At 32.6% G+C, this 14,545-nt stretch overlaps 1 protein-coding gene across 2 annotated transcripts in view; it reads right to left on the reverse strand.

Moving 5' to 3' along the window:
- The window catches only part of LOC108370646 (putative nuclease HARBI1), a 112,419-nt gene that overhangs the window by 26,229 nt on the left and 71,645 nt on the right, over positions 1 to 14,545 (reverse strand). The window contains exons 4-5 of one of the 2 annotated variants that reach the window (XM_017626038.1): positions 6,098 to 6,274; positions 5,008 to 5,765 (exon numbers count right to left, since the gene is read on the reverse strand). In XM_017626038.1, the coding sequence (XP_017481527.1) occupies positions 5,656 to 5,765; positions 6,098 to 6,274 (287 nt within the window). In that variant the 3' untranslated portion in view covers positions 5,008 to 5,655. Of the gene's footprint in view, positions 1 to 5,007; positions 5,766 to 6,097; positions 6,275 to 14,545 lie in introns of those variants that run through there. The other variant, XM_017626031.1, reaches the window with a different exon arrangement.

Genomic DNA, 14,545 nt, shown 5'->3' on the forward strand with positions numbered 1-14,545 from the left:
AACAATCAGGCATGTTACAGAAAAGTAGTAGAATGAAAATAAAGTGAAAATCAAAAATAAAACTTTTTTTGATGTTCTAGAAAAGTAGCGATTTGCTGGTTAATTTTTAAAATTTGATGTTCGAAAAAACGGAATTCAAAAGTATAGGATAAAATGATTGGGCTACAAATCTGCATACTCAAAAAAATGCTAAAAAATCTGATTAAAAAGTTGAAAATTTTCATGAAAATTCACTGAATTTTCGCGAGTTTTGCACAAAGTTTAGGAATTATATTTTTATGTTTTTTGTAGTAGAATGGACCATTATTATTTATTATACGAAATTAGCGGAAAATATTCGAATAAAATTTTGTTGCATATATTGTGAAAAATTTGCTGTGCCAATACTTTGTTCCGGCAGTGTAGATTTTTTAAGCTTAAACTGTTCTGTCATCAGAATCCTTTAAGAAACTATTTTGACTACAAAAAGAAAAATGTCTTTTTTTTTGTTTTGTACCAATATAAGCCGGATATAAAAAATGTACCAATCTGTACAAATGGACCAATCGAGTGCCACTGCCTTAAAAATGTATGCAATTAAAAAAAATAATTCAACAAATTCTCGTAAAAACTTCGAGTTTTTTAATTAGATTCTGAGTATGCAGTTTTGTAGCCCATTGATTTCTAGTAAATAGAATAAAGTACAAGTTTCAAATGGCTAAAAACTAAGATTTATTTTTTAGAATTTTTGAAAAAGATCGAAATTTGTACGAAAGTTTGTTGTTTTTTTTTAATATTGCACAAATTTGGAAACTTGAATTCAAGCGGGTTTTTTTAAGAATGAGCTATATATTTTTATAAAAAAAAAATAACCAAAATTAAATAACAACGAAAATAATACGTTAAAACTTGGCAAAAAGTGGTTCGGCTATAATTTCTTGATCACTGTATGTATTCTTTAATATCTTTAATTGGACATGCACATTGTACATAAAGGAAGTACATAACAAAATTAAAAAATATATGCCCTTTTTCAAAGCACATTTTGCGTTGTTCCAAGTTATTAGTGCATTAAAATCCTAAATACGGCCTTGGTTTTCACCTTTTCACCCATACATACATACATGCATGCATATGCTGCTTGAAGCCAAAAATCGTTGATAAACTTTTGTTCCTTAACAAAAATATCGTCATATTTTAGCGACTCTGCGATTCATTTTCAATAAAAGTGGTTGTGTTTAATTTTTGGACTTTTTTAATCAAAACTATCGATAGTGTCGACATTTTCGATCGTATCGATACTATCGATGGTTGTGACTATGGCCACGACCATCGATAGCTTTCCAGCTCTAGTTCATATCTTCCTTACATTCGACATTAAGTTTCTTTAGTTCTGCTTTAGACTTTGATACCCTATTTCAAATAACGAAACCACCCTTCCCGTGCATCGTCCGTCCATACATGCCTCGTCTTCGCTGTCTTAACTGTCTAGGATAACGATTACTGTACCTCTCCGCATTTATGTTTTTCACATAATGTGCGCTGCTAAAAGAGCAGCTTCTCCAATTTTATCGAATGCGTTTGGATGTTGTCAAATAAATGGGGGTTCCTGCAGTTTTATGTCGCCTCCCCACGGCGAAATAAAAAAATATATACTAAAATATATTTGCAATATTTGAGAAGCTCTAGCAAAAAAGCAAAAGGTGATAGAACCTTCCACTTGGGCTTAAATTAAAGCGACTCTCTCGACTACTATCCTCTACTACCATTCGTGCACCTTGACTTGATAGTAACTTATAGTCATTTGTTGAATAGCAAAAACTGATTTTGGCGAAGTATGAGTACCTACCGCAATTAAACAAAAGTTGATAGAACCTTCCACTTAGACTTAAATTAAGGCTTGAACTTTCAAACACAATCCCTGAAAAAACGGTCCCTGGACCTTGACCTTAAGGTCACATATAGTCATTTATTGAACAGCAAAAACGGATTTTGGCACAGTTTTCTTTCTTTCAATATCACAATACTCCAGTATTTTGTTATTGTTCAATAAATGACCATCAAGTCAAGTTGAGCGAATGGTATTTTCTCGGATAGTAGTCGAGAGTTCTAGCTTTAATTTAAGCCTACACTCAAAAAAAGCATCACTATTGGTTAAATACACGTTGTGTTAAAATGAAACTTTAAACAGTACCATTTTTCGGTATCAATATAACCATTAATAATGTAAAAATTGTATTGAAAAATATTAGATTTGTATTTTGGTTTTTAATTTGATAAGTAAAAACACAAGTTTTACCCTTAACAATATCAAATTGAGACCAATACAGTCCTTTTGGTTATTTTTGGTTTCAATATAATAACGAAAAATATTTCAATGTAACAACGAAAACTATCATTTAAATAAGATGATTAATGAGGAAAACTAGATACTCGAAAGTTTCACGTTGATGGCTAAATAGCATCATCCTGATGACAACTTTTTTTTGAGTGTAAGTGGAAGGTTCTATCACCTTTTGTTTTTTTGCTAGACTTCTCAAATATTGCGAAAAACGCGATTTTTTGATACTTTTACCACGTTTTTCTCAAAATCTAAAGCTGATGGAAACTTTTTACTTACAGATACGTAATCAGCACAAAAAAGTCTATCAAAAACAGCTTTAACATTTTACCGGGCCNAGCACGTAATTTATTCCAATTACAATATGAAATTCCTTGTAATGGAATTAAAGAAAAAAACAATTCCATTTGAAATTACTTCAAGGAATTGAAAAAGTAATCGATTCCTTTGCTGTGAACTAAAGGAATTGAATCCTAATTACAATTACTGAGGAATGTAATTGTAATTGTAATGTAATTGCATTTACCCAGCTCTGGCCGTTACACATTCAATTTTCCCCTTTCAATGTTCAATACTCTCACACTTTTTCACTAACGCTGGCGACACACAATCAGTTTTGCCTTTCAATTTCCTCACACACATTGCTTGTCAAAAATCATAAAAATTGAAAGCCATTAGGTAGGCTGCATTCAATTTGAGAAGCAATTTCATGATCAACATGCCGTCTTCAAGAAAACAATGTAACTAACTAGCGCCTGAAGACCATTTTCCATTTTAATTCCATTGTAGATTAACATTTTAACATTATTAACATTAACATTAATATTTATTTATTGCTTGAATGGGCAACTTGCTTTCAATTTTTCCCTTTCAAATGAGTTTCAACTTTGCTTTCAATTTTGATCAGCTTTTCAGTNGTTAATGTTAATAATGTTAAAATGTTAATCTACAATGGAATTAAAATGGAAAATGTTCTTCAGAAGCTAGTTAGTTACATTGTTTTCTTGAAGGCGACATGTTGATAATGAAATTGCTTCTCAAATTGAATGCAGCCTACGTAATGACTTTCAATTGTAATGATTTTTGACAAGCAATGTGTGTGAGGAAATTGAAAGGCAAAGCTGATTGTGTGTCGTCAGCGTTAAGGCCTGTATGCAGCTCTCAAGATAAGCAAAAACTCCATATAAAATAGGAGCGTTCCTTATCTCCCAGAAATAGTCAGAAAAAGTCCGAAGTAGTCAGATTTAGTCCAAAAAGCGTTCCTTAACTCGGAAATGACAGCAAAAATGAGAGAGCAACAGTCAGTGAGAGTGACTCTCATCAGTCCAAAGTAGTCAGAAGAATTTTTTCTGGCAAAATCCTGAAAAGTGTCAAACTCAACTGAATTTAAATTAACGGAAATTAAAGAATACGCAAAAAGTGAGAATAATCTAAAAAGTAAAAGAAATGAATTGAAATTGGAAGAAGGCAAAAAATAATTGATATAGCAAGTGTTTATTGTGCTTGTGCTTGTGTGAATGTGTTTTGTACATACATTTCCATTCTTATTTGACGTTAGTTTTGTTGTTGCCATTCTTTGGACTAAAAATTTGGTTTTTTGCGTTCCTTTACTTTTCCTGTTATTCTCTTTTAGTGAGCGCATTTTGCTTATGCTCTGGCATTTTGACACTTTTCAGTCCAAAAAGATAAGGAATGAACCNAAATTTTCTTGAGTCAAATTTCCTTAAGGCAGTACGCAGTTCTTAAGAAATTTACTACGCTTTCTACTACGGTTTTCTAAAGTTTTTTGTGAAAAAAGAGCACAAGGCAACCCAGGTTTGCAACAGAAATATATGCCCGTTCCATTATATCTTGAGGAAAGAGTGAGGCAACAGGCTGTGAAGTATCAAAAATGTCAAATTCCTTGGACACACACGCGAAATAATGGCAATTTTTTCTTGACCGTTTTCTTGAGAGCTGCATACAGGGCTTTAGGAAACAAAATCAGTGCTGCCCGTGTAATACTATTGATAGTTCTCCATGAATACTATCTAAACAAAAAATAATGCAATTAGTTTAATTAGACATTTATTAATAAGGTAATTTTTGACTTTCAGTGTCATGAAATTACAAACATGAACATGCAACTATCTAAGCAATCATTGTTAATACTGTTCTTTTGTTTCTAAGCTATGTGACTATAAGTGTATTCGCGTATTCTTCTAGCAGAAAAATTCTAACAGCAAAATTCAAATGAATTTTTATCTTTTTTCTCTCAAGGAGAGAAATATTTACAAAAGTACGCGAACGCAAAACCAGCAAAAACTTGCAAGGTTTTAGTACAGATATCGAAATTTTGGTTTCATACATTAAAAGAATATAGATTACAAGCTTACCTAAAGCAATTTGTTATGCAAAAGTAATACTATGTTCAAACACGCACCCAATTAGCTAATTGAGAGCATTTCAGCAATTAAACCCCTAATTGCAACAAAATTAGCCTTATAAAAACTGAAACAATTAGCTGGAAATTAGTAACTAATTGGCCGCAAATTGCCGTAAAATTGCTCATGCAACCCTGTGAAGTGTGTTTAATGAGAAGAGCTGGGGTATGTTCCATAAAAAAACGAATTGCAAGAAAAATTTATTTTTGTCTTAAATATTTAATAAATAAATACTTTTCTGTTTATTTTTTCTTATATTATACACCAATAAAATTTTATTTAAAGTTGGAAATCTCTCCATTTTGTTCAGACCAAGGCAAATTGAATAGGTAACAGCACTAGATCAAAATTTTTGAAAAGCAAAATAAAACAGTATCAGCTGTCAAACACTAATTGTTTCAATTTAATTGAATGAGTGTGAACACCAAACTCAGTGACGCAGTTTAAAGCTTAATTGCCTCAGCTAATGGGCTTGTTTGAAAATACTCTAAGTATACAAGTATTTGCTTTCTTCCGAAACATTTTCAGTACGAAGAAGTTATTTTAAACTTAAAAATCATCAAAATATATTATTTTTTTCATAAATTGCAAACAGATGACTTCGATCAAAAAGCTTCAGCTTTTGCGTTTCGCGTACACAAAAATCCAACACAGTAGGGGAAATTAATTGACCATTTCATTTTGATGAGAAGCTGCTAGTTTTTGCTGAAAAATTTGTTGCCAGCAGAAATTTTCCAGAAAGAAAAACGGCTAATCAAAATCATCTGTTTGCAATTTATGGAAAAAATAATTTATTTTAATAATTTTTAAGTTTAAAATAATTCTTAGTACTGCAAATGTTTCGGAAACACTGATTATTTTTCTCCTTAACTATACCATTTGATTGTCAATCATCTTCGATCCTGTTCTTCTTCATAAGTTCGGTCCTGACACGCAACAGAGTAAGCTGATGTTTTTGTAAATGACACTTCGCCTTCGCTTGAAAGGCCACAATCCATTGGAGTCCAGGGCGGGCTTACACTCTAAATCAAAAAATAAATCTGTATGTAAACACTCATAATGACCGTTAAACCTTTTAAGATGATTTTGGGTATCAAAGTTACGCAATGTTTAAGATAACGATGTGCATAAGTAGGTTTTTATAAATACGAGGAAGAAAATATTTGGGGCATTTACAACGGTTTTAATTTGATAAATAAATGTTTAAAGGACGTGAAACCACAATTCACTATTTTTTAACAGTAGGAAATATCATAATATGTATAACTCATATGGTACCATGTATAATATGACACTTATGACACCGTTGTGAACACCCCAATTATGTTTTTGTATTAGAATATGCCTTACTTACCAATATAAGCTTCATTCTGTAGCATGTATTCCTGCATTTCAGTAAGCAGCCTTGCGATTTCTTGCGAGTCCTTTGTAATACTATACAACTCTTCCTGACTGAAGTCGGGTGTTATTTGTTTGCAGAGCAAAATTTGACTCATTACATTTCCCAGATTTGACGGTCCAGCTTGATTTTCTGTAATAATTCTTTTAGTATTTGTTCTCTCTGTTACGATATAAATAGTTACTGGAATATACAACTTCGTTTGATATTAGTAGTCTTTAAGAATAAATTGTTTGAAATGAGGGCAATTTATGATAAAAAATTGTATTATATTCCACAAGAACAGCGCTCTAAAAGTTAATAGCAATAATTTCACGATTTGCAGAAGTATTTTTATTTAAAAGTTTGTTTGAGCTTTTCAAACTATACACTGTATTCCTGATCCTGTAAGTCTTCCCCCCTATTGCTTATTTCCTCTATTTCACTTGTTAATCTAACTACAATCAAGCTCAGCTATTCCGCTGCAATTCACTTGATCATGTGGTTGTTGGTTTTTGTTAATATTTCTATTATCAGAATGTTTAACTTTTAGGTGTGCTCGTCCTTAAGTTATTTGTTTTTGTTATTTTTTTACATATAATTTTTGGAATATAATTTAAGAATTTATTTGTGACTTTAAGGGTTAGTTGGTCAATGATAAGTTACGTTAAATTAAGGGCCGGTTGTTCAATGTCTGGTTATCACTACTTGCCGGTTAAACATCATTATCGACGTTTTCGACATCATGCATATAACATGTGATCGATAAAGCAGTCGTTGTATTTAACCGGAGTTTGTGCTAATCAGACATTGAACAACCGGCCCTAAGTCTATACCAACTTAAGCTGTACAATGAACTGAAAGATAAACTCTCTGTAGTAGAAAAACAAAGGTGTATGTTTAGTTGAAGGAAAACGGGAGGTAGTGCATTGACGGAAATGCTGAAAAGTACAATTGAGCTCAAAAAGTTACAGTTTTTGTCGTTAATTTTGTACAATTTAAAAACCTCAAAAATCAACACTGCTGCAGACACTCGGGAAACTGTTAACAACGTAACCGTATTTAGCTACATATAATGTGGGCAACAAAGGTCTACGCACGGTAAATTTTTTACATTAACTCTAAGTTTTGTATTCTTGTAACATCTAAGGTATCACTCGGACTGCCGTCACCCATCATACAAAAATAGAAGGTAGTTTCATTTATTCACATTGGTTGATGTTGCCGACCACTTGACTTTTAACATGTTTATGACATATAACTGAAAACATGCTACCAGATTCACAAGCGGCAAAAGTTTTGTTTCTTGAAAACAGGGTTTAAAAAGCTGTCAGCAAAGCAGCAACAGCATTACTATTTTTGCTTTTGCTTAGCTTTGAAATTTTCGATTTTGATTCGAACTGCTTTGCTTTTGCTGTAACTTTGAAAAGTTTATTTTGTTTTTTTATCGGCAGTTTATGTAAACAATTTTATTGCTTTCGATTTGCTGTGATAGTGCTTTTGCTGTGCTGTTATCTGCTTGGCTGTGTTGTGCTTTTGCAGCATGGTATAGTATCTAAGTACATATTAACTCCGCCATCAATGCAAAGCTTTTCAGGGTAAGCGACTAGTGGATTTGCGCACANGATAAACTCTCTGTAGTAGAAAAACAAAGGTGTATGTTTAGTTGAAGGAAAACGGGAGGTAGTGCATTGACGGAAATGCTGAAAAGTACAATTGAGCTCAAAAAGTTACAGTTTTTGTCGTTAATTTTGTACAATTTAAAAACCTCAAAAATCAACACTGCTGCAGACACTCGGGAAACTGTTAACAACGTAACCGTATTTAGCTACATATAATGTGGGCAACAAAGGTCTACGCACGGTAAATTTTTTACATTAACTCTAAGTTTTGTATTCTTGTAACATCTAAGGTATCACTCGGACTGCCGTCACCCATCATACAAAAATAGAAGGTAGTTTCATTTATTCACATTGGTTGATGTTGCCGACCACTTGACTTTTAACATGTTTATGACATATAACTGAAAACATGCTACCAGATTCACAAGCGGCAAAAGTTTTGTTTCTTGAAAACAGGGTTTAAAAAGCTGTCAGCAAAGCAGCAACAGCATTACTATTTTTGCTTTTGCTTAGCTTTGAAATTTTCGATTTTGATTCGAACTGCTTTGCTTTTGCTGTAACTTTGAAAAGTTTATTTTGTTTTTTTATCGGCAGTTTATGTAAACAATTTTATTGCTTTCGATTTGCTGTGATAGTGCTTTTGCTGTGCTGTTATCTGCTTGGCTGTGTTGTGCTTTTGCAGCATGGTATAGTATCTAAGTACATATTAACTCCGCCATCAATGCAAAGCTTTTCAGGGTAAGCGACTAGTGGATTTGCGCACACATACATATAATATCCTCTATTTCTGCCAATTCGATGCTTCGCAGCAAATTTATAGTATAGTCAAATTGCTGTTGATTTGCTGCTGCTGCGCTGTCTTTGTGCTTCGAAATTTCATAGCAAAACGGCAGCCAAAGCATTTGTGTTTTTCTTAATTGCTTTTGCTTTGCTTTCGATATCATACATGCCGAAGTCAAAGCGCAGCAAAAGCAAATTAAATAAAAATATTACAGCATTTTCAAACCCTGCTTGAAAAAGTAAAAAAAAAAGTTTGAAGTTAGTGAAGTTGGATGAAAATATTAAAAGAAAATTCTTGCGCGGTTCCAAACTGCAAGATTTCGGTACACCTGCGCAATGGTTCGAAAATAAAGTTTTCGGCCTTTCCGAGGGTAGAGTACGTGATACGATCTAATGCAGTTTGATGAAATATTGCTGACGCAAAATATTTTTAAGCTTCTATGCGATGTACCGTTTTCCGTGGAAGTGGGAGCAGGTCGAGTTAAAATGGTGCCCTGCAACTTGTAATAGTACCACTTTTTGGATTCTCTGAATTTTCTGATAAAGATGTGGCACTGCTAAAAAATATACATATATACATACATACATATAAGCACGAAGCTATGTATTTGTGACAAGAATTATCCACATAAGATGACAACTACTGCAGTGGCTGAAGGTTACCAACGCGGAAAGGAGTTTTGCGTAAAAATATCGAGATAGCATTTTCTGGTATAATTTTTGAATATATATGAAAAAATTTGGAATTTAGGGGAGGGGGGGTGCGGGGGGGGAGGCCTCGGGCCCTACCTGGATACGCCCATGTACCTATACTTTTAGATCGATATGTTTTTTTTTCGAAAAGTTGGCCAGCCTAACTAAAGATATTTTCAAACTAAAGCCTTCGTAAATTTCTTTCGATTTACACCCATAACTAAATATTTCATAATACGTGTGTATACGTTAACTAAATTCGACTTTTCAAACAGGTGGAAGTCCTTTTCAAAAGTTATTTCAAACTAAAATCTTCTTAAAGCTCTTTCGCCTGACATTGTGATACACGTGTGTTTCAATAGCAGATGAACTAATTTGAATTTGTTTATTCAAACACGTTGAAACCCTCCTAAATAAAAGGTCAGAAATAAAGAGTTTTCAAAACCATTTGGATTGATACCCATCCTTTAATAATTCGTCGAACTTATTGAATAATTTGAATGTAACTTTTTAAACACGTGGCAGCCCTTCTCAAACGTTCCAAATGTTCAGACTAAATATTTCTTAGCACTCTTTGTTTCGACTCCCGTATTTATATAATTCACATAAATTTTGGCATTAGTTAATTAAATTAAACCTTTCAAACAGATGGCAGCCCTCTTGAAAAGTATTTTCAAGCTAAACTCTTGTTAAGGCTCCTTTGTCTAACATTGCTATACATATTTTAAACAAGTGATAAATTAAGTTTAGTTTGATTTCTTAAACATGTGCCAACCCCACTAAATATGAATCAGAAATAATGATTGATTTTAATAACTCATTTAACTTATTAAATACTTTGAATTCTGCTATTTATACAGGTGGCAACACTTTTCCATCACCTCAAAAATAGTCTTGGCGTTGAAAATAAAGATTTCTTAACATACTTTCGTCTCACATTCATATTTTGATGTTTCATATAATTTGTGTATAAGTTAACTTATTTCTACATTTCAAGCCCTTGTTCAAACTATTACCTTCTTAAAACCATTTCGTTTGGCACCAACATGGTGACACATACATACCTCTCTTACCAATTTCCCTTAATTCAAATTGAATTTTATTTTTTTAACAGGTGGCAACCCTCCTATAGTTAAGTTAAAAAACAAGGCTTTTCAGAACCATTTCGATTAATACTAATTTTTAATAATTGATACATATTTTTAAATAATTTGAATATAGATAAATTTTTAAAAGGTGGCAACTCTTTTCAAAAAAATTAAACCTTACTGCACATATACAGCCCGAGCCCTTTAATTTGACACCTCACTTTTGAAAATCAAACAAACGGTACGGATTTGATGGTATTGATTATTGAAAAATTGTATCTTAATTGTTCAACAGGTGGCAACTCTTTTCGAAAAAATAAAACCAGCTTGCACATCTAAAGACCAAGCGCTTTAATTTGACACCCCTTTGAAAATCGAACGATCGGTGCAGATCTTTTATGCTGAACAAAAAATGACTTCGCGTATTATATATGTGAGTAATCCATGCAAAATTTACACTAAAAATTTGTTTCCGCTCAAATTATTTTTCTTTGCATTCTTTGGGTAAAAATATGATACTCGTATTTTTTTATTTTCATTTGACACATACAGTTTCCGAGATATATTTTTTTGAACTTTAAGCATGCCAAAAAGGACTTTTTAATACATGCTTCTGCGCAAACAAGCATTTTAATAAAAAACAAACTTAATCATCGCACCATTTATGACTTTTTCTTGGCTTTAATATGAGGATTACGAGAAGTCGATACAATTATTTTTTAATAAAAACAAGTAAGAAAGTCTATGTTCGGGCGGAGCCGAACATTAAATACCCGGCGCAAATATTAAATATATGTTTTTCACCTTTCCGACAGCTACCGCTACATTGTAAGCTGGGGTGTATCAATTTTGAGTAAATTAGCGTCCTTAAATTTCGAAATATTGAAGTTTCAAGCATTTCTAAAATTTACCGGTATATGAAAAGCCGGCGTAATTTTAGTCCGAATTCAATAATATTCAACGTTTTGCTTCTATGTGGCAAGTACAATAACAACACCGAGTTTGGTACAAATTGGTAGAACGGTTACCGAGATATATATATGTGATCATAAGTGGGCGGTGCCACGCCCGTTTTCCAAAATTTTATCATAAACGTATTTCTTGGTAAAGAATTGTTGCAAGCGTCAATTGTGAATAAATTAGCTTTAATATTTACTGATTTTTCGAAGATTTCGTATTTCTCTAAATTATCCTTATGAGGGATGTGGGCGTGGTTATTGTCCGATTTTAAAAATTTTCGGCCATTTGGTATGCTGTACCAAGGCCAACAACAGTGCCAAGTTTGGAAGAAATCGGTGCAGCGGTTGCCAAGATATACACATATAACCATAAGTGGGCGTGGCCACGCCCATTTTTCAAAAATTTATAATATTCTTATTTTTCGTCTTGAAAGTATCAATTTTGAGTGAATAATATGCATTAGTTACTAAAATATCGCAGTTTTCGTATTTATGAAAATTACCGTTATATAGGAGGTAGGCATAGTTATTGTCCGATTTTGCCCATTTTCAATACCATCCGTCCTACGCCGGAAAGAATTACACGTACCAAGTTTCGTTAAGATATCTCAATTTTTACTCGAGTTATCGTGTGCACAGACGGACGGACGGACGGACAGACAGTCACCGCTTAATCGATTTCCCTTTTTCATCCTGATTATTTATGTATACATTTGTCTACTATCTCGATTCGTTTTGCCTGTTACAAACAACCGTTATATGAAGTTATAATACCCTTGTGCTAGGGCTGCCAGATATCTCTGTTGCCAAACCGGGACACTTTAGGGAGGGCCTCTCGCTCCCCTTTCTTTCATTTCGACGTGCGAAAGGATGTAGTGAAATTTTATTTTGACAGACAAAAACAAAAACATAACAACATGAGATCATGAGATCATGAGATCATTACAACGTACAAAACAAAGCAACTTATCACAACTAAAGCACAGAGAATTTTTCAAAATGCATGAACCTTTTTTTATTCTTTATAAAAATGCAGTTTATACTAAGTATATGAAAAAACATAAGAATAAAATTGTTAAACTTTGTGCTAAACTCGGGAAAATTCAATAAACTTGCATACAAATTTGCAACAATCTAATCAGACTTTTTATAGAAATTTTTAAAATGATNTGGTATGCTGTACCAAGGCCAACAACAGTGCCAAGTTTGGAAGAAATCGGTGCAGCGGTTGCCAAGATATACACATATAACCATAAGTGGGCGTGGCCACGCCCATTTTTCAAAAATTTATAATATTCTTATTTTTCGTCTTGAAAGTATCAATTTTGAGTGAATAATATGCATTAGTTACTAAAATATCGCAGTTTTCGTATTTATGAAAATTACCGTTATATAGGAGGTAGGCATAGTTATTGTCCGATTTTGCCCATTTTCAATACCATCCGTCCTACGCCGGAAAGAATTACACGTACCAAGTTTCGTTAAGATATCTCAATTTTTACTCGAGTTATCGTGTGCACAGACGGACGGACAGACAGTCACCGCTTAATCGATTTCCCTTTTTCATCCTGATTATTTATGTATACATTTGTCTACTATCTCGATTCGTTTTGCCTGTTACAAACAACCGTTATATGAAGTTATAATACCCTTGTGCTAGGGCTGCCAGATATCTCTGTTGCCAAACCGGGACACTTTAGGGAGGGCCTCTCGCTCCCCTTTCTTTCATTTCGACGTGCGAAAGGATGTAGTGAAATTTTATTTTGACAGACAAAAACAAAAACATAACAACATGAGATCATGAGATCATGAGATCATTACAACGTACAAAACAAAGCAACTTATCACAACTAAAGCACAGAGAATTTTTCAAAATGCATGAACCTTTTTTTATTCTTTATAAAAATGCAGTTTATACTAAGTATATGAAAAAACATAAGAATAAAATTGTTAAACTTTGTGCTAAACTCGGGAAAATTCAATAAACTTGCATACAAATTTGCAACAATCTAATCAGACTTTTTATAGAAATTTTTAAAATGATGTTTTGCAGCCCAATAAATTTTAGTTGATTTTTGGTATTGTTTTTACTGAGAGTTTCTTCCATACAAACTATGTTCGATAATTCTTTTTATATGAAAGACACTGTCAACAAAAAAAAAAATATATGCTAAAAATCAACGAAATTTGCTGGCAACTTCAGACTTGCACTTTATTAATTGGCTCAAAAGCCACATTTTCAAAATTTTTCTAAAAGATCTGATTAGAAATTGTGATCTGATGAAAGAGCCTCCGAGCCAATAATTTTGTACGGCACTGTACTTATAAGTACTCTAGGTTTCATGAAAGAAAAAAATTTAAGTACAAGATAACATTGAAATATCAGTCATATTTTTCGTTGCTGTGAACTTCTGTCTTTTCCTTAATATAATTGTAAAACTCTGTGCACGTCATTTTGAACGTATTTAGGTACATATACTAATCATCAACTATTGCTTGTGCAAAGTTCAACTATCTCGAAATGTGACTATTTCACAAATGAAACCGGTGCACTGAGAGAAAGAAGTTTAGAATTAAAAAAGCGTGCTAAATTAAAAAAATACGCATATGAAAGAATACCAACCCAACTCGTAATACNAACAACATGAGATCATGAGATCATGAGATCATTACAACGTACAAAACAAAGCAACTTATCACAACTAAAGCACAGAGAATTTTTCAAAATGCATGAACCTTTTTTTATTCTTTATAAAAATGCAGTTTATACTAAGTATATGAAAAAACATAAGAATAAAATTGTTAAACTTTGTGCTAAACTCGGGAAAATTCAATAAACTTGCATACAAATTTGCAACAATCTAATCAGACTTTTTATAGAAATTTTTAAAATGATGTTTTGCAGCCCAATAAATTTTAGTTGATTTTTGGTATTGTTTTTACTGAGAGTTTCTTCCATACAAACTATGTTCGATAATTCTTTTTATATGAAAGACACTGTCAACAAAAAAAAAAATATATGCTAAAAATCAACGAAATTTGCTGGCAACTTCAGACTTGCACTTTATTAATTGGCTCAAAAGCCACATTTTCAAAATTTTTCTAAAAGATCTGATTAGAAATTGTGATCTGATGAAAGAGCCTCCGAGCCAATAATTTTGTACGGCACTGTACTTATAAGTACTCTAGGTTTTATGAAAGAAAAAAATTTAAGTACAAGATAACATTGAAATATCAGTCATATTTTTCGTTGCTGTGAACTTCTGTCTTTTCCTTAATATA

Source organism: Rhagoletis zephyria, unplaced genomic scaffold, assembly GCF_001687245.7.
Source record: "Rhagoletis zephyria isolate East Lansing unplaced genomic scaffold, Rhagoletis_zephyria_1.1 Rzeph_scaffold_00062, whole genome shotgun sequence".
NCBI lineage: Eukaryota > Metazoa > Arthropoda > Insecta > Diptera > Tephritidae > Rhagoletis > Rhagoletis zephyria.